The sequence below is a fragment of the Panicum hallii genome, chromosome 2, assembly GCF_002211085.1.
Source record: "Panicum hallii strain FIL2 chromosome 2, PHallii_v3.1, whole genome shotgun sequence".
NCBI classification, from domain to species: domain Eukaryota; kingdom Viridiplantae; phylum Streptophyta; class Magnoliopsida; order Poales; family Poaceae; genus Panicum; species Panicum hallii.
In genome coordinates, this window is record NC_038043.1 from 42,609,848 (window position 1) to 42,633,686 (window position 23,839).

The 23,839-nt window shown below is 49.8% G+C and overlaps 4 protein-coding genes across 7 annotated transcripts; 1 reads left to right on the plus strand and 3 right to left on the minus strand.

Annotated features, from left to right (window-relative positions):
• Positions 1-3,949: 3,949 nt before the first annotated feature.
• On the minus strand, positions 3,950-6,738 carry LOC112882247 (transcription factor bHLH30-like). The gene is made up of 2 exons (XM_025947258.1): positions 6,135-6,738; positions 3,950-4,905 (listed from the first exon to the last, which is right to left on the minus strand). The coding sequence occupies exons 1-2, from the start codon at positions 6,567-6,569 to the stop codon at positions 4,291-4,293; spliced, it is 1,050 nt and encodes a 349-aa protein (XP_025803043.1). The 5' UTR covers positions 6,570-6,738; the 3' UTR covers positions 3,950-4,290.
• Positions 6,739-10,049: 3,311 nt separating this feature from the next.
• On the minus strand, positions 10,050-11,911 carry LOC112879477 (NAD(P)H-quinone oxidoreductase subunit L, chloroplastic). The gene is made up of 5 exons (XM_025943736.1): positions 11,674-11,911; positions 11,477-11,554; positions 11,266-11,373; positions 11,044-11,138; positions 10,050-10,370 (listed from the first exon to the last, which is right to left on the minus strand). The coding sequence occupies exons 1-5, from the start codon at positions 11,824-11,826 to the stop codon at positions 10,241-10,243; spliced, it is 564 nt and encodes a 187-aa protein (XP_025799521.1). The 5' UTR covers positions 11,827-11,911; the 3' UTR covers positions 10,050-10,240.
• Positions 11,912-13,000: 1,089 nt separating this feature from the next.
• LOC112879740 lies at positions 13,001-15,124 on the plus strand. Of its 2 annotated transcripts, none has more exons than XM_025944117.1 (7): positions 13,001-13,176; positions 13,429-13,693; positions 13,796-13,851; positions 13,952-14,030; positions 14,140-14,278; positions 14,372-14,485; positions 14,592-15,124. In XM_025944117.1, the coding sequence occupies exons 2-7, from the start codon at positions 13,509-13,511 to the stop codon at positions 14,781-14,783; spliced, it is 765 nt and encodes a 254-aa protein (XP_025799902.1). In that variant the 5' UTR covers positions 13,001-13,176; positions 13,429-13,508; the 3' UTR covers positions 14,784-15,124. The 2 variants fall into 2 exon arrangements, with proteins under 2 accessions (XP_025799902.1, XP_025799903.1); XM_025944118.1 differs by having other exon boundaries at positions 13,499-13,693.
• Positions 14,492-17,156, minus strand: LOC112879738 (pentatricopeptide repeat-containing protein At5g56310-like). 3 transcript variants are annotated; one of them, XM_025944116.1, is made up of 3 exons: positions 15,534-17,156; positions 15,274-15,330; positions 14,492-14,800 (listed from the first exon to the last, which is right to left on the minus strand). In XM_025944116.1, exons 1-2 carry the CDS (start codon positions 17,088-17,090, stop codon positions 15,325-15,327), a joined length of 1,563 nt encoding a protein of 520 aa, XP_025799901.1. In that variant the 5' UTR covers positions 17,091-17,156; the 3' UTR covers positions 14,492-14,800; positions 15,274-15,324. The 3 variants fall into 3 exon arrangements, with proteins under 3 accessions (XP_025799901.1, XP_025799900.1, XP_025799899.1); XM_025944115.1 differs by having other exon boundaries at positions 14,492-14,797; positions 15,274-17,156; XM_025944114.1 differs by having other exon boundaries at positions 15,274-17,156.
• Between the last annotated feature and the right edge of the window lie 6,683 nt (positions 17,157-23,839).

The following is a 23,839-nucleotide window of genomic DNA, read 5'->3' on the forward strand; positions in this document are numbered from 1 at the left end:
GTGTGGATTGCCGGCCGGCCTTTGGGTTGGGGAAAAGCCCGGTCTCCCGCCGAAGCGCTAGGGTACGGTGGTGGAGGACGAGCGAGCGAGAGGGTGTGCTGTGTGTTGCGTCGTGTCGGCGCGCGCGCGCGCGGCCTATATAACAGCTGCGGGAGCAACCCTAGCAGGGCGCCTGGACATCGCGACGTGCGTAGGGCGTAGGCTCGGCCCCGTGTCTTCTCGGCAGCCGCTGCTTACTATTTACCGACCCTCTGATCTGATCTCCCCTGCACGTAGTCGCCGATCGTCGACCAGCTGGCAGTCGCAGTCAAAGCCTTGAACCCAACAAGCAAGACTAGCTTCTTGTACCATTTTCGATCGATATAATAATACTATATTCGCCTTCCATTTGATTCCATGCCATTGGCCTAACGGCGAATCCTTACGCTTACATCCGTTATGTGTACCGTGTGGAACTAGTACTGAATGAAATCTAGCAAAATTGTGTGCGTGATGTACTTTTCTTCTTGGTGGGTAATTTTGCAAAAGTGCAAAGTATTTCCGCCCTACCTCTTTATTTTGATGCCTGAAATCCGGCAAAACAAAAGTTTTGACGCACTTGCATGATTAATGAAGCAAAAAAAATCATTATAAACCATGATTTCATACTATTAATATTTAATAGAGATAGTAATTGTAAAAGTTGTATATCAAAAGTCAAAAGTGCCAAGTAAAAGTAACTTTTAACAGAGATAGATATCTGCATATTGAGAATGGCCTAGTATGATTATTAAGAGTAAAATACACGGTCGGTTCTCAAACTTGGCTCGTAGTGTCATCCTAAACTTCCAGAATGCACATTCAGATCCACACACCTACTAATTGTGTCACGTGAAGTTCAAATTATTATTTGTTAAGTTATAAAGCTGAAATATTTATGCAGATGTGGAACTTACATGTGGGCCCAATTTTTATTTTTGAAATTTTGTGCTCAACAATTATAGTTTCAAAATTTTATCCAAACTTTTGCTTCAAAACTTTATGCCTGAATATTTTTTTCCAATATTTCATCCAAAATTTATTATTTTTATTTTCTAAGTTTTTACAAATTTTGTCATATGGGTTTCATTTTTCTCTAAAAATTTTATATCGATCTTTTGTCTTTGAACATATTTGTACAAGTAATTTTTTTTATAATTTTTTTTGCACATATATATTTTGTATATAATTTTGAACAAATTATATAACTTTCGATTTATCTTAACCGGCTGTGATTTGGACCTCACATGATACTATTAGCAAATTTAAAGATCTGAATATGCATTTTCAAAGTTTAGAGACCTGAATGACACCCGAGCCATGTTTAAGTTCCGGCGGTGCATTCTACTCTCGATTATTAACATTCTTTTTGCCAAGATAATATGCTTGTTAACATAGTGCTCTCTTCATTCCTTTTGTAAGGCGCACAGGCATTACAAGATCCAAAACATCAAAGTTTATAACCAAGAATTAGTTCAAACAATTTGCTGAGCACACAACTTTAGCACCGTTTATAACAAAATCATATTTCGACCTACTTTACTTTAGTGCCATTTAGTTACAACAAAACCATATTTAAACCTGTAGTTTCACATCACAGACGGAACCTGAGGCCCGTTCACTACTGCCCTGCCCTAGCTAACCATTGCAATAATCCTATTCGTTCTAGGAAAAGGAAAACAACGTCTGAAACCCTTAATTACATCCGGCATTCTCTAGCTAGTAAACCGGCCCCTTAGAGAGAGAGAGAGAGAGAGAGAGAGAGAGTACTTGTTACTACTACATGCAAAAAGGCTTCTTATCGCCCGTTCACCTGCGTACCCACTACACAGTGTCGCGCCGTGCCTGCAGCTGAGCTGACTGTCGCCCTAGACTTGCAGTACGTGCCGATGGGACGGCCGGCCCTGCAGCTGCCGCACGCAGGCGCGCACGTCCTGGCGTGTTCGTGCGTGCGTGCGTGGTGAGCCGTAAGCTGCTGTGTGGCGCGCGGACGCGCGCGGCCGCCACCCCCGAAAATCCCAAGCAGCGACCCCCAACCGGCCCAGCTATCTCTCCCCCCTCACGCGGGCCACACGCGGCCTCTCCGTCCGAGCGGATGCTGGCCCATGGTTTTACTGCCTCAATCGGTTGACTGCTCCCGGGCCGAATTGTGTGGCCCGAGAAGCGCGCGCGAACGGGTGGGCCTGGGTGGGCTTCTGGCGGGCGCAGGCAGGGCCGGACTACCTCTCAAAAAGAAAAGTGGGTGATAATGGTCGAGCTCGCAGCCTCGCACACTTCGGTAGCCGCCTGATTCCGCGTCCTTGTCACGGCGGCAAAACATTCCCCCGCGGCGGGGCCCACGTGATCCCGCGCCGGTGGACGTGAGACCAATTCTGTTGACTCGCAAAGCAGCGGGGGCACCCACACGCACACGAACGGGAGGAAATCCACCGCCCTCCGATCCGCCGGTCGTTTTCGCCGGATCCCCCGGTCGTGCCAGCGTGTTGTCGTCGAACGGCGCTGCCGCACTACTAGCACTCCGTCTTTCTCGAGCTCGACGGCAACCGCCAGTCCACCCCACTCATGTAGCCATGTGGGAAAAAAAAAGAAAAAAACTTGACGACGCTGCCTGCATGATGTAACACTTTTTTAACCCCACCTTTTGACCGTCTCCGTTCTCACACGCGTGGGTGTTGATACATGCATCGCGGGCACCACCTGTATCGTCTGCTACAGTGGAGCTGTGACCGGACGGTTTGCCTGCTACGTGGGTGGGTACGGAATACGGACTACGGACTACGGAGGAGCAGCGCGCCGATGGTCCTCCACACACATCACGCGCCGCCGCGCCCAGCCTCTATGCCTGTACGTCTACCTGCAACAGCGGCAACTAGGCTGCTTCTGATTCTGTCCGCATGCTGTCCTCTCACACAGAGACACAGCACATGTCTGAAAGCCTCGCCCAGCAACATCTAAAAACAACACAAGCATCCAGACAGCCTGATCAGAGTATAAGAAGCATTATAAAAGAAAACCTGTGTGTCTCACCCTGCTTTGTCCAAACAAATGGACCCTAGCTAGATGGCCAGGCATCATGGACTGCGAGAGCAAAATGACAAATTTTTTATAAGGGCTACATCGATTTTATAAGTTCAAATATTTTGAAGGGATAAAGACAAGCTCAACTTCCATTCAAGGGGTAAACTAGATTTTGTTTCGGGTAATAAAATGGCTTTTTTTTTCTTGCAGCAAATGGACCATCAATCTCTTACACTTGAGTTTAGCTTGACTTCCTAGTTTCAGAACAAACTTTAGGAGTTTAGGGTGAATTCTAAAAAAATGCATCTTCTAACATTTTGCGTACCTTAGTTTAAAAAGAAAAAAATTGTAGCTTGACTAATTGTTCATCATAATTTACGAAGTTTGGTTCTTTCAAATCCTAATATGCCTACCAAAAACAAATGGAGCGAGTAGTACACTGCATTGATATATCTTAACGTCAGGTAGTAGCGAGTACAATATGAATCTTTTATGATCAGTGAGTCTAAGTGACAAGCAAGCTCACCGAGAAGTTGTCTCTATCAAAACAAAATTACACTAGATGTAAATTCACACGCCAAATCTCGAAATATTGCTTGAAAACGACATAAGAACTTACATCTAGTGTAATTCACAAGCTATTAATTATATCATGCATGCATATCTGAAACACAAGAATTGTACATCCTGACCATTTTGCTTATTCGTTAAAGTTTTCACTGTTTCTGAACCAAGCGAAATCCATGATGACCATCAAACAAAATAGGATGCAGGTTACACTCTCAAACAAGCATAACGGGGTGTAAATAATCCAGATACAACAGATATTTGACAGCAAGAAAATGCAAAGGACCAAGAATGCTTGAAGTAATTATGCGCATAAATGAAAAGGAAAAAAAAAACGCATGGCACCAATTCCACCTTGCATTATACCCGAGAGATTGTGCATTTGTACACCCATGTATATCACCGTTTTCCCAGTACATGCCAATTCACTAATCAGTGCGGCTACCTGAACATACAAAGGGATACATAAAACGCTCCCTCCTGAACCACCCTTTCCCATCATGCATGCAGAGGCATGCACTGATGCACCCACCCCACCATTGTACCCAAAGGAAACCACGGCAACAAAGCTTGAAACGACTGCTGAACTGGTACCACTAGCTATGCTAAATAACTTGCATGTATGCGTTCATACGCATGCATCCATGCAAAGGATAATACTCCAGCATGATGAAGCTACGGGCTGGACTACACGCACTGCTCCTGCGCGCCGTAGTTCATGCGCTGCCTCTTGATGCTCCCGCCACCGCCGCCGCCGGAGGAGGAGGTGTCGCTGCTCGCCGTCCGGCGGTCCATGACGCCGCGCAGGGCCTCCTGCACCGACGCGATGCACTCGTGCCTCCGGTGCGACGCGGCGCGCCCGTGACCGCCATCGCCGCCGCGCTGGCGCGCGTTTGGACAGCGCCCGTCGTCGTCCTCGTCGCAGCCCTGATCATCTTCCGCTCCCTCGTCCGCGGTGATGAGGAGCACGCTCCGGACGCGGCCGCCCAGCGTGGTGATCTCGGCCCGGCGCGCGCGCATCCGGAGCGCGGCGAGCGCCCGGACGATGTCCGGGATGAGGTCCGGGCGGTCCTCGCAGCAGAGCGACGCGCGGACCACGAGCCGCCCGGCCCTGTCGGCCGCCGCGTCCACGGCCAGCTCGTCGGCCTCCGCCGGCAGCATCCGCGCCGGCCCGGCGCCGCCATCGTCGTCGCCGCCGCCGCCAGCGACGGCGGCGGCCGCGGCCACCATCATCGCCGAGGTCTGCCGCTTCAGCTCCTTGACGTGGTCCAGCACCTCGGCCAGCAGCGACGCCTTGTCCGTCTGCACGCACGCGGCGCACATACAATCACACGAGAGTGGAGTGGATTAACACTTGAACAGACTACTATATCCGCATTGACATCTCACAAGATCAAGATCAGAAGCAGCATGATGATTAGTCTATCGCTTATTTAGACCTTGGAATAGGGTGGCGCACTCACACTAGTAAAATCATCGAGTGTGTGAGCGTGGAGAAAAAAAGGCTTTGCAAGAATTGCGGTGCAGCTTTTTCCCTCTGCATTCTCAGCTGGCCTTTACCCGGAGCTTTTACACTAGGCAGGCGCTTGTAGGAGGTAGTGTTCGTGGCCGCGTGTCGTACGGCCATACATGCTATGCATACCTGCTCTCACCCAACGCATTCCATTCCCCCTGTTGCCCAGGCAGAAACACAGCGGCTTCGGCGCGTGAAAGATTTGTGCTGGTGCTGCATGAGCATGACTCCTCGATCGGATCGATCCCTGTCGTATCAGGAGTTCGGCAACGCCGCAGGTCATGTGGCGCGCGTGCTGCTTCCTGCCCGGTGCCCATTGCCACTAATGCCCACCACTTTTGTTAACACTAGCGTTATCTCATCCAACTTATATATGTATGGATATATTTGAATAAAATATGCATATATAGTACTATACTGGGCTGCATATACTTTTGATCTATGCACCATATACGTTAGGTGACAAGGGGAAACCTCAAGCCTAGCAAAGTAGATCCTCTGATCTTATTGGAAGCAGCTTCATGTAATGATGCAAACTACACCTTTTCTCAAAGCTAGATCTAGGCTCTACGCGCAAGTCAAATTGATTCAAACTAAGCTTTATCTGCCTTTCTAGTACAAGACCTAATCAGTCAAAACTCAAAACAGGTGTAGCCATATACTGTAGTTCTCATCACTACAAGCTACTAGCTAGTAGTCCCCTCCCCGGCCAACGCACCTCAACTCGATCTAGCCAATCAGCCGTGGTTCTTATCTCGCTGTGTTCTTGCCGTGTGATCACGCCTCAGTAACTATAGGGTCATCTATCCGTGACTGTTCCATTACGGATCTACCCACTTCGCTCTTATAGTCAATCCGATGCTTCGATCGCGTCATCCAGATTCCAGAACGACGACGACAACGAGGTCTCGAGTTATTGATTTGATGCGATTTTTAGTTAGTTTAGATCGTGGAGAGGGATGCGTATAGGGTGCTTGGCGATTAAAAGCTCAGCGTGAATGGATCCGGAGATGATCACCTTGGTGGTGTTGGGGAGGAGGCTGCGGAGCCTGGCGAAGTGCCCGTTGATCCGCTGCCGGCGCCGGCGCTCGGCCTCGCTGTGGCTGCGCGACGCCGCCAGCGCCTTGGCGTCCATCATCTCGCGCGCCGTCATCCGCCCCAGCTCCGCCTGCAGGCTCCCCAGCAGCCCCGACACCACCGCCTTGCCGCTCCCCTCCGCCGCGCCCGCGCGCTGCTGCTGCTGCGGCACCGCGTCGAAGCCGCCAAACCCGAACACCCCGCCGTGCCCGAGCCCGAGCCCGCCGACGCTGACGCCGTCGCAGGCGCCGTAGGCCCCCATGGCGCCGAACCCCGCCGCCGCGGCCGGCTCGGCGAGCGGCGCCGCGCCGAGCCACGGGAGCAGCTGGTGCGCGGCCTCCTGGCTGCCGTGCTCGACGCCTCCATCCCACATCATGGCTTGAGCCTGGGCGCTAGATGTTGCTCCTCCTAGCTAGCAAGGCGATCTTGGAGTTCTTCTTGGCTCTGTGTGGTTGGTGGTGGAGGACTGGCGATGGTGCCTTCCGGTTCCGGTTGCTCTCTCGCTCTCGGTCAAATGGGCGTCGCCTTTTAAGCCGGGTGCTCGTGGCCACCGCGCACGGCGACGGCTTTGTGGGGGGTGGCTTTTTATCGAGCCCTTTTGGCGGCCGCGCCACGGTAGTGGCCGAGACGGCAAGCGAAGCGAGCCAGCCAGGGGCTCGTGTACGGCACAACACTAGTCAGGGGGGCCCGGCCTGCTGTCTTCTAAAGATATTTTTTTTCCAAGTAGATGTTTCATGGTACTATGGTGGTAGGAGTATATGCTTTGAATATAACAGGGATGTGACTAGGGGCACTAGGCGTGTAGGGACTAGAGTTCAGATGTCATCGATTGCTGTCTATGGCATGTAGGACTAGCAATAGTACATGAGGTCCAAGATCCGGTGTTTTTGGAAATTTTCTTTCTTGAAAGAGAAGTGTTGTTGGTTTAGGAAAAAAAAGTGTTCTTGGAGGTTTCTTTCATGCTCGTTGCTTTGGACATTCTTTCCCTGAAACTTCAGTGTGAATAAAAATTTGAAATGGAAGAGAGTAATTTGGAGATATGAACCGTAAATAATCTTGGCTACAATGACGACGCAATGGTGTACATGTCATGTGGTGGTAACATCAGGAAACAAAAATGCGAGGGCATGCCAAGTAAAATATCCATTATTTACATTAACAATGTGGACAGTAGTAAAATATCCATTATTTGCATTAACAATGCATATTGATAAATTAGAACATTCAGTGTTACCTAAATAAATCTAAAGGACTAGAAGCTAGGTGGGCTTCCTAGAATCGTTTAGCTTAAAAGAAAGCTAGATCTCCCCTTAATGTGCTCGCTAGGCTCTTTGTGCCTCATCTCATAGACATCAAAGTTCAAAAGGCAACAATATGTTCCTCGTAGAAATATCGAATAATAATGTTTTTACATTGTTTTTGAATGTGCAAGCCGTCTACTAAAATTGTTTTCCCTATTCGTACACGCAGTTCTCTCGACAAACTCCTATTTGTACATTAGCAACCATATGTCCATACGGTAGAAAAATCTCATTTCCCACATATTAAGAAAAGCCTATCATCTAAATTATATTCCTTTTTTGCTATAACTAAATCAGTTGATTTTTCGGCGCCGCGCGGCTCGGCAGCAGCAAATGAGCTAAAAGAAAACTCGCCCTGAAGTCGAAGGCTGGATGGAGCAGCTGCGTGTCAGGTTCCGAGCGGAAGCCGAGCGAGCCAGCCTGCGATTTGACAATGGAGGGGGGCAGTTTGAAACCTCCGTGACGGATTCCAGCCCAACCGGCAGGTCACCCCACCACGGCGCCCCTCGCCGAGCATAAAGCCGACCAGCGCTGCGGAGCAGTCAATGGAAAAAGGCGCCCCCGCTCCGGCGTGCCGCCGCCGCGGGGAACAGCGCGGCGCTGCGTGCCCACCCGAACCCAGCCGCGGGCGCCCTCCTAGCCATCGGCTAGGCCACGCAGGCAGAGAGGCCTAGGCGCGCCGCGAGCGAGCCAGCCGAGCCGGCGGTTGGCCGGGAGCAGCAGCAAAAGGCGCACGTCTGGTCTCGCCCTGCCGGCCGGCGGCCCGCGGCGGGCCCGTCCGCCCGGGTGATCGCGCCCGCCGCGGCGCGGGCTGCTGCTGCGTGGGCGCGTGATTGTGTCCGCCCGCGCGCGGCCTTTTGGCAGGTCCGAGCAGCCCACGCCGCTCCCGTCCCTCGTGTCGCAGCTATTTGTTTCCCTTCCCCGGCCGCGCACCGCGCCCCCCTTTTCCTCCTCGTGCCGTGCCCGGCCCGGGCGAGCCGTGCTGCGCGCGCGCGGCCCGAGGCGCGACCGGATGATTGTGTCCGGCAGGCTGACACTGCCGCTGCGGGCTGCGGCTGCCGCCCCCGTCGCGTCCGTGCCTGCCGCGGCAGGGCACGCACGCACGCACGCTCCCTGAGGAATATCGCCTGCCGCTGCCGGGGCGCCGAGACGCGGATGCGAGGCCGAGGCCTCGGGCGGCCGGCCGCTGCGGCGAGCCCCGCCTGCGACGCGCGGCCGGCTCCGTTGGCTGGCTGGTTGGTTAGGCTCGGTGCCCAATGGATGGAGAGCTCGGCTTGGAAAAAAGATCGCGCTCGCGAAAGGCGGCCGGGTCGGGCAGAAAGTTGGCTGCTGTGCGTAATGTGTTGGTCCTCCTCGTGCTGGCGCCTTTCGCTCTTCTTTTTGTCCGAACTCGTATGCGTGGCGTGCAGCATCTTGTCAGGCGGTCGAACCACTGGCTCGTGACGCTGTCGAGCTTTCGCTCAGCGCGTCGTGCCGCGCCGTCGAGAGCCTCCGGATCCTGCACCCACCAGCAAATGCAACAGCCCAAGCCAAGAGCCAACGCACTCATCAAACCGCCGCCACTGGTTGGACTAGTTTACACGCCCTTTTCCTCCACACTGCTAAAACGGAGGAAGAGACGAAGAGCGTCCGTGTGGGCGGTGAGAAGGACGGGACCTCCCGACGGGATGGATCGTGGATCGCATCGTGGAGTGTGAATCGGCCGGAGGTGATGATAGCCACCAGCACAGCCACCACCGCACCACCACCGAGCGGAGCGGAGCCCTCTCGTGCGTCGTCTCGTCTCGAGCGCGCCGGGGGCCGCGTGCGCTTGAGATCATCGCCACGCCATTATGACGCGGGTACCATGCGGCTTTTCCCCTTAGCTTGCTCCTCCCCGCCGGAACAGGATTTCCTAGAAAGCGTGCTCGCCTTTTCTCGGCCAAAAGAGAGACGGGTAGGGGGCATCAGAGAAAAAAAAGAATCACGTACGCACCGGTGCAGGGCTCTCTGTTTTTTTTTGAAGAAAGATGGCTCTCTCAGCATCGATTTTTTTACTTGAGCTGTGCACCAGCAGCTACGCTCATGTGACGAAATTATAATGCCCATAGGTAGACCCCGCAACCATCCATTATAGTCCGTTAAGCATAGTGGAATTCTATGGCTTTGCGATCATGAGAGGTATTTTTTTTTAATCAGTAGCTTGACGCAAAAATATACAACTGCATAGTTATTTGATAAAGAAAAACTGATGTCTCAATCTCTCATAGTACACTGCAACTGCTTGTTTGATGTGATTGTAGTAACTAGGGCAGATAATCCTGATAATAAATTCAGCAGAGACGGTGCCTACTAGAATATACTCCTAGCTAGATGAGGTACAACATGTACTAATAATATAATTCGGCACGTTTCCGTGACCAGGAGTGCAAAGCTCAAGAAGATCATCGCCTCAGGTGAGCAGTACGTTCCGTAGGGTCTATACACCAATAAACATAGCCCGTTGCTCACCGTTGTGCGTAATCTTTTCTCAAGCACAAAGCATGCTTCGACGCCTGCGTGTGCTGCACAAGGGGAAAAAAAAACGCACGGTCCTTCCCCTTTACATGCAACTGCAATGACTCGAGAGTCGAGTCTCCAGAGTCCCTTTCTTCCCATATATACTAGTGCTGGATTGTGATATTGTTTTTTTTTTCACAGATGGTTCAGATAAAGAAATGTTTTGCTGCAGGCCCATGAAGAGCCTATACGAGTACAAGTATTGTCTCTACGAGTCTATAGGCGGGTATCTGTCCTTGAACAACGGCGTCCCCTCCTTTGGCTTGGACCAAGGGTACTTCATGGTTGGGTCCCTCGGGAACTTCCTGTAGTTGACGAACGGCGCCCAGAACATCATCCTGTGAACACAGATCATGTATAGTTAAAAAAAAACATGGAGCTGAATCTAGTCTATCTTTCCTCCCTTTTGACCGTACGAAATAAACTGAATTTAGTTTGTGATTGAAATGTAGATTTTTAAAGTTGATGGAGGAATTATGAACACTGAGCTTAATTGCCAGGCACGACAACGAAAAGGAAAATGAAATGTGAATTTTTTCTGTAAATAGTCGTTCACTGGTTCAGCTGTGTGACAGTAACTGATGGGAAGGAGCACTTGAAACAGAAGTTCGTCCCTGGCATCTTAGAAAGAAGTTGGACCTTGTCTCTGCTTTGTTTTTGTCTTTGCTTTGTTGTCTTGCCTGCGGCTCAATACGGGTTGTTTGTTGTCTATCGGTCCCAAAAGAATCGGAACATGTGTTTGTTTTGTTGCAGTGAAACACAGTTGGAGTAGGAAGGCGCCACACTAGATCCTAAACGGGTTATGTCTGCCTTGTTGCTAGTGTTCCAATCCCTAAACAGATTATGTCTTACAAGAATATATATATATATATATATATATATATATATATATATTATAATGGATTACCTTAACTAGACTCTAGATTCTAGAAACTTTGCCTGAAGAATCTTGTCGCACGAGATCAATTGATTCGAACCATGACACATCAGCAAGTAAAGTAGGGCACTCACGCGGGGTAGAAGAGGTAGGTGAACATGAACTGCAGGTACGTCTCCACGAACTTGCGCTTGTACCACCTCGTCCTCATCCAGTTCATGATCAGCGGCTGCACGAACAACACCACCCAATTCAAAAGCACAACCCTACTGATGAGCGATCCTCCAAAACGAAACGAACTCGCTTCGCGAGCAAACTAGGAGCTTGATCAGTAAGTAAGTAGCTAGCTCACGCACAGGACAGACGAGGAAGTAGAAGAAGGCGAACGCGGCGATCGGCGGCAGGATCCCCAGGAGGTCGATGTCCTCCTCCCCGGTCACCGCCAGCGCCGCCGGCGCCTCAACCTACAGCATTCGCAGCGTCACGTTCGGTTCTATTACTCGCATCCGAGCAAAAGCCCGGGGGAGGGAGATACGGTGTCAGATGGAGCGAGGCTCTCGTACGTACGGCTGCCCAGACGGCGGCCCACTGCAACGCCGCCGCCAGCCTCTGCAGCTGGGTGTTCTCCGGGGCCGGCGGCGCAGGCTATGCGCACAAGAACGAACCAAACAAGGAGTCAATCAATAGCAAGCTCGGACCAGGCGGCATGAATCCAAGCTGAGAAATGGATGGAAAACGCAAGCAACAGCAGCTTGCCAATGGACCTTGTCGTGGAGGAGGCAGGGGAGCCTGGACCTGGCCGAGTGCCGTGGCGATGCCGCGAAGGTCGCCTTCCGTTTGGGCACCTGCAGGAAGCGGGGCGGCGACGAGGAGGTCGGGGCAAGGAGGCGCCATGAGGCGGCGGCGGCGGCGTCCATCGGTCGGCGGCCGCGGCGAGGTTCCCTTTTGGGCAGGCACGGGGGTTTGCGCGGCGCTGCGGGCCTGCGGCGTGGCCGGTGGCGCCTTATCTGGATCTGGATAACAGGCCGCAGTTGGGTTCGAATCCATCGTCTGGCGGCAAGAATGCAGCGCGCCTGCACCGTGGGATGTGGATCCAGTGGACGGGGGCTGCCTGCCCGTCATCGGACGGCTAAAGTTCTTTGGAACCTTACAATTTTGATCTCGTAGCTTGCACAAAAATGGTTAAACGTGTTTTAGACCATGGAAGCTCGCAGTAAGCCAGTAACTGTAGAACTTGTGTTCCCTGCTAATGAGATGCACTGCTACGCAACCAATCCCGAGATTACCCTGATCTGTGCAGCGAATCCAAAATCCTCCGACTCCTGAGGTGATCCCTGACAAAGGCGCCTCATGCGGACTGAAAACTCGTCGCTGAGACGCCGACGGACCTGGGCGGAGTGCAGCTCATTAGCAGGGAAGAGAGTGATGCGAGAGCAGTGGGGGTACAAAGTTACTACAAGCATAGGAAGAGCAAGCGACTTTTCGCTGTCGAGTTGACATGTCAATTGAGCCCGGGCCGGGCGTGCTTGCGGTCAGATGCATCTCGCGAGGAGCAGAGGCTGCAGCTCTGCCGGCGCGACAATTACCGATGGGAGGCGCTGCCGGCCGGCCGTGGTCGAGCGTGACCTGACACCTCCAGGTTTGCCGGTCTGCAGGCGCAACGTTGCCAGGGGAAGGCAAGGGACTGCGCCACCACTCCGTTTCGCCATGGTCTCTGGGAAATGGCTCCTTGCTTTCGCTGGAAACAGTCAAACAGGTTCTTCGCTTTTGGAGGATTCACTGGAGATCTTTTTACTGCAGGATTCCCTGCGTCAGAGGGGGCCAAACTTGTAATTCCCCCCGATTTTAGTGGGCTGGCCTAGTGAGTTCGGCCTTCTCTGGTTCAACATTTCGGCCCGTCACTTTAATGGGCCGACCAAGCTAGCCTGTCGCGCTATCGGCCATGGACAGCGGGCGGGAATATTCTGGCGGCACGAGGGAGTCTGCCCCGCTTGGTGCGCCTGGGAGCGAGGGAAGATCCCCTCGGAATCGGCATCCTGCGCTCCCATTTTCTTGGCGTCTCGCGGCGCGGCGCGACGCCGTAGAATTCCAACCCACCACCACTCCCCCCGGCACACGCGAATGCCTATTTATCGACCTCCTCGCCGGCCGTGCGGGCAGCCAGCGACGACCGGCGGCGAGGTGTGGGCGGAGACCACGCACGGCGCGGCGCAGGCCATTCACGTCCTGCGGCTGTCTCGCAGTAGCTAACCGGCTGCGATCTTACGGTGCGCCCCATTTATAATCCTAGACCATCAGTTGTCCCCTGTCCTGGACAGCACACACAGCACCCGGTCTTGCATTAGCTTGCCTAGCAGCCTAGGACATCTTGTTTATCAAAGGACAGTTGGTTCATCAATGGCTATATAGATTTTTTTTTTCTTTGAGAGATGAAAGTTTATCTTCGGTAGCAACCTTCGAAATTCTTCATGGGTGTTGTTCAAAGTTAGTAGTAATCAGCCGCTGCATCTTATCTGCAGGGCTAAGGGCGTAATACAAACCGATTGATTTGTTCATCATCCTACTAAACGGGAAAGCACTGGTACACAGGATAACACGGATGGGAGCCCTGAATGGTAGAAACACTTCTGCCGCCTTGGATGGCCTCTACGGAGTACAGCTTTGGCGCCCGTTGCCACAGTCGGCACAGATAAGTGAGGACGAAGCTCCACGAACCACCACTGTAGAGTCATCGACTTGTGAACTCCAGAAGGGTGGTAGAACACAGCAAAGGCTGCTGATCCGGTGAGCAAAAGATTTGCAGCAATGAACTCAACAACCCCGGCTCAAAGTTTCTCTTTATGGGCGCTAACAGCTGGCTCATTTTTATTTATTTTTTTACTGCAGAAGACTATGGCAGCACAGGCCTTCTTGCTTGAAGCCCATCCACTGCAGTATTACATGTACGGCAGCTTCCATCAGTACAAAAATCTTGGCATCTGCTAATCCAATATGGCAATATGGATCTACCTTCCAGTAAATAAAACATTCTATTTTGAGCAGGTGACAAGCATGCTGGCGAAACTATTGCGAACGTTGTGACCTCTCTGCCCTTCATTGTTCTTGGACTGCAGACTCCAAGGCAAGGGACCTCCTGATCCTGAAGCAAGACGCATTCTGCTTTGTTTGTGCTGACAGCTGAGTATTAGACTGTAGACACCCTACTAACAGGCTGTGAAATGATGCTGCAGGAAGAACCTGAACACCGCTATTTATGCGAATTCAGTGGTTGGGGTAGGAATAGCTTCGAGCTTGTATCATTCTTCCAAAGGAGAAATCCGAAATTTTTTGCGGTGGGCTGACTACACTATGATCGCTACCACCACACTGGTAAGTCATCATATCCTTACATTGAGGAGTGAGGATAACTATCATTGTTAGACCGGGGATTTGCACATCATGATAACTATGTGTTTCATGCAGTGCTTATCGAGAGCACTTAGGAATGAGAACCCAAGATTACTAATGGCAGCATCAGCATTGCTCCTGCCGTTTCAGCCACTGATGGTTTCAGCTGTCCACACTGGATTGATGGAGGCAAGTAATTCAAATTATCCAGCGTATCTTTTCTGGATTCAAGAGAACACTTCACAACCTACAGTGATTTTTTTTTTTTGGAAATCTAACCATCCCTAAATGCCAGGTTTCCTTTGCAAGAAGGGCATCAATTGAACCAGAGCTCAGGATGGCACATAACCTGCACAAGATGTCATCTCTGCTGGGAGGTGCGCTGTTCATTGCTGATGACTGCTTCCCGGAGACTCCCTACATCCACGCTGCATGGCATCTTGCCGCCGCAATTGGCATTGGCACATGCAACAAGCTTCTTGAATGACAGCGGAAACGGGCCTACTGATGTCAACGAGTAGTTGATTTCAGTGTTATCCGGAAGTTGGAGTGCATCCAGTAGCAACTTGTCGACATTTAAAACAGTAAACACCATTGGTCCATATTGGAGAGAGTTGTAAGTTTTATCAGGTTGATGTCAGATACTGTTTTTCTTTTTACCACTCATAAAAGAGTTGTAGGTAAGGGAATTAGATGAACTAGGTGTCTAGGTTGGCTTATGTATGTATTTCTGCTAGGATTTTGCATTGATTTTCCATAATTATTGTGACAATGAGGTGAACTGTTGTAGATAGCTTTCACCACGAAATAAACAAGATGAGACAACAATAGGTTTGTTCTTGGGACCGGAGGGAGAATTTAGCTGTAACTGTTTCTACCAATTTTACAATGTAAGTGCTTTAAAAAAATATGTAAAGCAATGGATCATGTGTTAACCCGGAAGGAACAACAGTGGTGCATTAGTGTCACAGGCTGACCTGAAGGTGACAAAGATTTGTTGCAGACTGATCCTTCATTCCTTTGGTCATCTATACCTGAAAATTTTCCACTGCAAGACTCATACACTTCTGTGAGGATAATGTTGACTTAATACCTGATGATCAAATAATTGCAGTGCTTGTTCAAGTACAGTGACTTAGTGCTCGACTATTCACAGACTTCACGTTAAAGGTTGTAAGTCAGAGTCACTGATCAATCAATTGGGCTTATGCTACCACCATGCTGGACTCTGATTCACCCAGCTTCTTCCGGCAGGCTTCTCAGCATTCAGTATGGCCACTCTTTCCCTCACCATCCGAGCTTGCTCCCACTGTCCAACGCCAGCATACATGTTGGACAGCAGCACAAGGTGCCCAGCTGCTCGTTCTGGCTGCAGTTCAACTAATCTATCAGTCACTTTGGCTGCAAGCTCAAGATTACCCTCCCTTCTGCATCCACTCAGGATTGCACCCCATGCACCCTCGTTTGACTGGAATGGCATGTTTTCCACAACCTCAAGTGCTTCGTGCAATCTTCTCCAGCGACAGAGCATGTCAACCATGCATCCATAGTGCTGTATCTCTGGAGTTATACCATAAACTCTTTCCATGCTCTCAAAGTACCGCCGTCCATCATCAATCCTCCCTGCGTAACTGCACGCCCGCAGAACTGCAAGCAGCGTTGCACCATCAGGACGCTCCTGCATTCTGTGGAACAAATCCAGTGCCTCCTGGGCACGACCATGCATTGCAAGACCTGAGATCATAGTTGTCCACGAAATGGTACTCCGCTTTGGCATCATCAGAAACAAGCGGAGCGCATCCTCCACCGCACCACACTTCACATACATATGGATGAGAGAATTGTCCAGCAACACTGTCCTCCGCTGCCGCCCTTCCCAGTCCACGCGCGCATGCACCCACCGCCCAAGCTCCAGGTCACCCAACTCTGCACATGCTGTCAGCAAAGCAACCATAGTCACCACATCATCATTGACCCTTGCCTTCCTCATTCCCATGAACAGCTCAACAGCCTTCGCGGCCCTCCCAGAGTTTGCGCACCCACCAATGACCGTTGTCCATGCCACCGTGTCCCGATAAGGCATCTCATCGCCAAAGAACCGCAGCGCAGCGTCCAGCTCTCTGCATTGCACGTACGCGGCGAGCATGCAGTTCCAAGCGGCCACCGACTTGCCCGGCATTTCGTCGAACACCTTCCGGGCGTCCCCAAGCTGGCGGGCCGACGCGTACACGTCCATGAGGCTGGTCATCACGTGCCCGTTCTCGCCGGACGGGGCGAGCACGCCGCCCGCGAGAGCGTGCGCGTGGAGGGCGCGGCCGTGGGGGAGCGCCACGGCGCCCGCCGAGGCGAGCGCCGCGAGGAGGGTGGAGAAGGAGAATGCGTTGGGGCGAAGCCCGTGGCGGCCCACGAGGCGGGAGAAGAGCGCGAGCAAGGCCGACGGCGTGGCGCCCGACCCGGCGGCGGCGCGGAGGAGGAGGTTGGCGAGGGTCGGGGACGCGGGGCTGTGCGACGAGGCGGAGAGGAAGAGGGACTCGGCGCGGGGGAGGTCGGCGCCGGCGGCGGTGGCGAGGGAGAGGAGCTTCGCGAGGAGGAAGCGCTTGTGGGTGAAGCCGTTGAGGAGGAGCTGAGCGTGGAGCTGGTCGAGGCCGCGGCGGGCGGCGGAAGGGGAGCCCGCGCGGCGGCTGAGGTGCTGCGCGATGAGGTAGAGGCGCTGCTGCAGAGCGCGGGAGTATGGGATGTGCGGGGGCAGGTTGGGCAGGAGGAGGGCAGCGCGGCGAGGGGAATCGCTAGGCATGTCTCGCCGCCGGGGCGCCCGGTTGCTTTTGGCTCGGTCGCTGTCTTCCCCGGTGCCCGGGAGACGGGAGTGAGGCTGTGTCAGCGATATCCTTCAAATCCCATCCTCTACGTCCTTCATTCGTAGAATTCTCTACAAAATTCTCTTCTCTATATCTTATTTCTCTCCAACAACGTTCTTTAAATCTCGTTCTCTATACATTAAACCCTATATTAGAAACGTATTTTGTTCCAAATTTTTGTAAGTACGTATTTATCATACCTCAAACGCTATGGACATATTTTATTTTTATTTAATTCAGTATTTGAAACGTAAAGAAAAAATAGAGAAGAGGAGAGAGAATCTCTATATATAGAGGAAACCTGTAGCGTTCTCTATTTTAGAGGACCATTTAGAGAATGCTGCTGGAGCAATAGAGAACGGAATCTTCCTCTATATATAGAGTACAGAACGCTTTACAGACTACCGATGGAGACAGCCTGATACCCGTGTTAAATACCGGATCGGCTACCGGATTGATTAGATCAGGAAAAATATTGATGCTAACACAAGCTGTGCAAGGAAGAGAGAGAGACAGGGGGGCCACGGGGTATACCTTCGTGCCCTTGCGTGGCAGCAGATGACGTCGTGCTCGCCATTGCCGTGCAGTGCAGGAGCTCGCGGTGGCTGAGATGAAGGTGTGCGTGCTCGCGGTGGCCGAGGTCCTGGTTGCGTCCACGGGCTTGGGGTCGAGGCAGAGGCGTAGACGATGGCCGGAGTGGAGCTTCCCGTCGCTGCCGCGCTCAATCTAGATCGGCTAGGGTTGACTTGTTGGTGGGGTGGCGGCGGCCGGTGAATCTCGTACCCCGTGCCGCTGACCTCCACCTGTCTATATAGCGCGGCGCGACGGGGGCCCACCAGCCAGGAAAGAGCTGGGGCGCCCCCGATCAGGGCGTAGGGGCCCGATGGCCTAGGGAGATCAAAACTAACAGTCTCCCCCTTGATCTCACCCTGTACTTTTCTTTTACTTTTACTTTTTCGCGTTTCGTCATAGATTTGTGTATAGAGCATGCCTCATCGTCACGATCATCTGTCGATAGATTTAGCAGCTACAATTCACGCTTCCATTCAGAGACGGATTCTTTAACCTTTGGGCCCTTGTAGTCCGAAGATCACAGGCTATCCCTCAGCCCCATGCCGGCTAGTGTTCCTTGAATATGCTGGGTGGTAAGCCTTTCGTTAGCGGATCCGCAAGCATTTTCACTGTGCTTATATACTCAAGATTTATAATCTGATCTCAGACTTTATCTTTCACAACATAATATTTTATATCTATGTGTTTGGCAGCTTCACTTGTCTTGTTGTTGTGTGCATACATTACTGCGGGCTCATTATCGCAGTACAACTGTAATGGTTTAGATATATCATCAACCATTCTCAGACCGGGTATGAACTTCTTTAGCCAGTTCACCTGCCCTGTAGCCTCATAACATGTAACAAACTCGGCATACATTGTGGACGATGTAGTGACAGTTTGTTTGCAACTTTTTCACGATATTGCTCCCCCGGCAAGGGTGAACACATATCCTGACATGGATTTTCTATCATCTCCTGCATAATCAAAATCTGAGTATTCTACGATACGCAAAGATTCTATTTTTCTGTATGTTAACATGAGACCTTTGGTTCCTTACGAATAGCGCAGAAGCTTCTTTACTAACTTCCAGTATTCTGGTCCTGGATTAATCTGGAATCTGCCAAGCAACCTGGTAACATAAGCTATATCAGGGCGTGTGCACACTTGTGCATACTGTAAGCTTCCCACAGTAAAAGTATATGGTACCATTTTTATTTGATCAATTTCATATTGAGTCTTGGGGTATTGAAATTCTCCCTATCTGTTGCCCTTAACTATAGGTGCAGGTGAGGCACTGCATTTATGCATATTAAATTTCTTTAGGACCTTTTCTATATATATCTTTTGAGACAGTCCTAATACCTCTTTCAGTCTGTCTCGATGAATCTCGATTCCTATAACGAATCTACCTTCACCAAGATCTTTCATTTCGAAATGCCAGGATAAAAACTTTTTCGTTTCTAGTAACACACTGACGTCACTACTTGCCAGTAGAATGTCGTCCACATACAGGATTAGAAAGACATACTTTCCATTTATGAACTTTGCGTAAACGCAATTGTCCTCAACATTTTTTTTGAATTCGAATTCTTTTATTATTTTATCGAACTTCAAGTACCACTGTCTTGAAGCTTGCTTTAGCTCATAAATCAATTTCTTTAGACGGCATCCCAATTTCTCTTTACCTTTCACGACAAAACCTTTCGGCTGTGCCATGTAGACGGTTTCATCTAGATCCCCGTTCAGTAATGCTATCTTCACATCCATCTGGTGTAATTCTAGATCATAACGAGCCACAAGAGCCATTATAATTATGAAAGAATCTTTACATGAGACTGGAGAACAAGTCTCATTGTAGTCAATTTCTTCTCTTTGTGTGCATCCTTTAGCCACGAGTCGTGCTATAAATTTGTCTATATTCCCTTGAGAGTCATATTTGATTTTGTAGACCCATTTGCAGTCTACTGTTTTGGCTCCTTTAGGAATTTCCTATAAGTCCCACACTTTCTTGATACTCATCGATTTTATTTCATCTTTCATGGCATCAAGCCATTTCGACGAGTATTCACTTCTCATGGCTTCTTCAAATGAAGTGGGATCATCCTCCATTTGAATTTTTTTCGCTATTATAGACTTCATAGTCGTCAGAAATAGTGCGCTTCCTTGTTCTTTGAGGTCTTCCACGAGCCTGAGTCTGCGGTGCCTCATCTATTTGGGGCTGTTGTTGCTCCCCTTCTTGTGTGGCAATGGGCTCGTCAGGAGCCTGATGAATAGGTTCCACTTCCTCATTCATCGTTACCACAGAGGGAGCCACTACAGCTGTTGGCATCGCAGTGACTTGCACTGGCAGTGCAGATACAGCGGGCAGCGGGAAGAAAGATTCCTGAATCACGGGATTAGGTGTACACACCCGCTTCTCCTCATGATCAATCTTCCTAGCTGTGCCGCTCCCCCGGATCATTTGATCTTTAAGGAAGACTGCATGTCTCGTTTCTACAAATTTTGTGGATCTGTCTGAGCAGTAGAAACGAAAACCCTTTGACCTTTCTGGATAGCCAATGAAATGACAAGATACTGTTTTGGAATCTAATTATGCAATGGTCGGGTTAAATACTTTTGCCTCAGCAGGACTCCCCCACACCCGCAGGTGATTCAGTGAGGGTACTGTACCTGTCCACATTTCATACGGCGTTTTCGGCACCGATTTACTTGGAACTCTGTTGAGAATATGAATGGCGGTTTTCAGAGCCTCCATCCATAAACTCACTGGCAATATAGAGTAACTGATCATGCTTCGCACCATATCCATCAGGGTACGATTGCGTCTTTCAGCCACTCCATTCTGCTGAGGTTCGCCCGGCATCGAGTACTGGGCTACTATGCCTTGCTCCATCAGGAACTTCGCAAAAGGTCCTGGAACTTGACCATATTGGGTATGTCGACCGTAGTATTCCCCTCCACGATCGGATCTTACGATTTTAATCTTTAAATCGTGTTGATTTTCTACTTCGGCCTTGAATATTTTAAATTTATCCAATGCCTCAGATCTTTATTTAATTGGATAAATATATCCATAACGTGAATGTTATGAACGAGTCATAGTCATCCACACTCTTTATATTGAACGGACCACAGATATCTGTATGAATTATCTCTAATACACCTGTGCTCCTCTTAGCATTTTTCTTTATTTTTTTAATGAATTTTCCTTTTATGCATTCAATGCATTGTTCTAAGTCAGAGAACTCTAATGGAGGAAGAATTTTATTTTTAATTAATCTCTCTATTCTCCCCCTCGAAATATGGCCTAAACGACAGTGCCATAATTTCGACGACGCATCTTGAGTTCTCTTCCGTTTTCTACTCTTAAGTGTAGACGAGAATACATTCGCATTGTTATCGCATACGGAATTCACACTTTCGCGTAACAATATCAAATAAAGATCATTTTTTCTGAATGCAATGGAAATAACTGTATCATTACATTCAATCAAACACCTGCCATCTCCAAATAGACAGGTATAACCATCTTTGTACAGGCAAGACACACTAATTAAGTTTCTGTGTAAAGAAGGTACATATAAGAGATCTCTAAGGATTATAATAAAGCCAGTGTCGAGTTCCAAATGAACGTCTCCCACTGCTTCAACGTCTGCCTGGGCTCCATTTGCCACTCTAACTTGCATTTCGCTTCTTTGAGTGGTTCTCGTCGAATGGAATCCCTGCAATGAATTTGCAACATGAACAGTTGCTCTTGAATCAATCCATCAAGTGGTTTTTGAATATTCTATATACAAGGATTCATTTACGAATGAAATAATGTTCTCACCTCTCTTTTTCATGATCATCTTTAAATATCGGTGACAATTCTTCTTGTAGTGGCCTCTTTCTTTGCAGTAGAGACACTGATCCTTCTCTACTAGAGCCTGTCCTTCCTGCGGTCTGTGTTGATGCGAGCTTTTGCCTTTAGAGGAGTAAGAAAAATTACCCTTGAAATTGGTATTTTTCTTCTTGTTTACATAATTTAAAGATCCGCCAGTGGTGGATCTTATCCTTTCCTCCTCCTGAACACACATCGCAATGGTCTTTTCTATATCCCAAGTATGTGGTTGGGTGTTGTAATTGACAACAAAAGTGTCAAATTCTTTTGGCAACGAAGCAAAAACCAAATGGACAATGTGATCCTCCTTGAAGGCAAGGTCCAATGACTTAAGTTTGTTATTCTGGTTGACCATGCGATGAATGTGTTCCCTGATGCCACCACCATTGTATCTTTCTGAAACTAGTTGTTTAATTAACTGGGTTGCATATGTCTTTGAAGAACTAGTGTACTGGTTCTTTAATTTCTCAAGATACTCTATTACAGTAGCACAATCTGGGATTGAGCCCATAATGGCAGCCTCAATCGTGTTTTTTACCACTGCCAAACACTTCTTATTGGCAGGGAACCATTTAGCATAAAGCCGCTCATACTCTGCTTTTGCATTCTTGTAAGAAAGCTTTGTTTACTTTCAAGAAGCATCTGTGTCTGTGTCCTGTCTCACAGGAGGCACAGGCTCTGTGGGAGTCGGTGCAGTTAGGACCCAATCCAATTCACCCATGATGAAATATAGGTCCAGCTTTCTGTACCATTCATTATAATTGTCTCCCTTTAATATAGGAATATCATTGATGGAAATCATCATTGATAATCCTCCTGAAAAATATTCATGAGTGGTGAAAATATTAAAATAAAGTCTAATAAATTATTGCATATGTAAAAAATACGACGTTGGTCGGAATTTAAAACATGCAATAACCTTGGTATTAAATCTAAAACACCGTTGGGCAGAGTTAGAGTTAATACAGGATAATTATCTATTAAAAAATTAAGGCATAATCTCTTTTTGTATTAAATCTAAAATACCGTTGGGCATAAATAGAAATAATACATGAAAATTATCTATCATAGGATAATACAGTAGGAATTGCAATATTGCCATTGTTAACGTTGGTCAAAAAATAACAATATTACAATTCAGAAAATTATCTATTTGCCTTGTGAATTTAAATTCTCCCGTTGGTTCAAATTTAAATGACAAGACATGAAAGCAAAATAAAACTATTTAATCTTTGCAGCGGAAAACTTAAATTCTATCAAAATTATGTCTCATTTTGTCTTTTATAAGCAGTGCATCAAAGTTCAATCAAGCTTGAATTTGAAATGCATCAAATTCAATCAAATTCTATTGAAAAGTGCTTCTGGAAATTGAAAGAAGATGCATTCTGTTGGAATTAGCCCAGCCGGCCCATCCCCTCGCGACAGCCCACGGCAACAGGCCCGTGCGCGCGCGTGTCCCATGGCAGCGGCCCGTTACGGGCCGGCCAACACGCCCTTGCGTGCGCCTGCGGCCGCGCGCTCCGCAACCTGGGCCCGAGCCGTCATTTCTCCAACCCGCCTGGGCCAAAAGAAGCCCAGTTTCGCGCGACGCGATCTCGACCGTCGAACGCAGATCAACGGCCGTGCGCGCGTTGCGGTCGAACAAAACCCCCACGCGGCTCGCCCCCGAAAACCCTAGCTCCATTCTTTCCCCCCGATCCCCCGGCGCCTTCTTCTTCCCACACGCGCACGCGAGTGAGCGACGGCCGGCGGTAACCGAGCGAGCGGCGCCACGGCGAGCCCCCTCGCCGGCGCGCGCGTCCACCGCAAGGTGAGCGCGCCGCCGTCGAGTGGCTTCACCGTGGTGCCCGGATCCGTGGCGCGGCGAGCAGCCTTGCGGCGTGCTTGCGCGTCCTCTGTCCGCGCGAGGCCCAAGGCCTCGCGGGATCTGGTCGGCGCGCCGGCGTCCCGTGCACGCCGACGGTGGGCGACGCAAGGAGAACTAGGTATGTTTTCCGTTGACCGCCGCCCCTTCTCTGTTCGTGATCTAGGGTTAGGGTTTGGGTTAGTGTTTCTGTGAGCTTTGATCTAGGGTTTCTGAGGTCTTTTCTCTCGGATTTCTTTGGGTTCTTTGCTCTGGAATCTCCAAAATCTAATCAACGCTAGGTGATTAGGCATCTGATACCAATGTTAAATACGGGATCGGCTACCGCATTGATTTGATTAGGAAAAACATTGATGCTAACACAAGCTGTGCAAGAAAGAGAGAGAGAG

Excerpts from the sequence above, each read along its gene's own strand:
- LOC112882247 (XM_025947258.1), bottom strand. The coding sequence starts at position 6,569 with ATGATGTGGGATGGAGGCGTCGAGCACGGCAGCCAGGAGGCCGCGCAC. Across the intron at positions 4,906-6,134 it reads TCCTCCCCAACACCACCAAG|ACGGACAAGGCGTCGCTGCT; the intron begins GTGATCATCTCC and ends GCGTGCGTGCAG.
- LOC112879477 (XM_025943736.1), bottom strand. The coding sequence starts at position 11,826 with ATGGACGCCGCCGCCGCCGCCTCATGGCGCCTCCTTGCCCCGACCTCC. Across the intron at positions 11,374-11,476 it reads GGGCCGCCGTCTGGGCAGCC|GTTGAGGCGCCGGCGGCGCT; the intron begins GTACGTACGAGA and ends CGAATGCTGTAG. Across the intron at positions 10,371-11,043 it reads ACCTACCTCTTCTACCCCGC|GATGATGTTCTGGGCGCCGT; the intron begins GTGAGTGCCCTA and ends CTGTGTTCACAG.
- LOC112879740 (XM_025944117.1), top strand. The coding sequence starts at position 13,509 with ATGGGAGCCCTGAATGGTAGAAACACTTCTGCCGCCTTGGATGGCCTC. Across the intron at positions 13,694-13,795 it reads CAGCAAAGGCTGCTGATCCG|AAGACTATGGCAGCACAGGC; the intron begins GTGAGCAAAAGA and ends TTTTTACTGCAG. Across the intron at positions 13,852-13,951 it reads CATCCACTGCAGTATTACAT|GTGACAAGCATGCTGGCGAA; the intron begins GTACGGCAGCTT and ends TATTTTGAGCAG.
- LOC112879738 (XM_025944115.1), bottom strand. The coding sequence starts at position 17,090 with ATGCCTAGCGATTCCCCTCGCCGCGCTGCCCTCCTCCTGCCCAACCTG.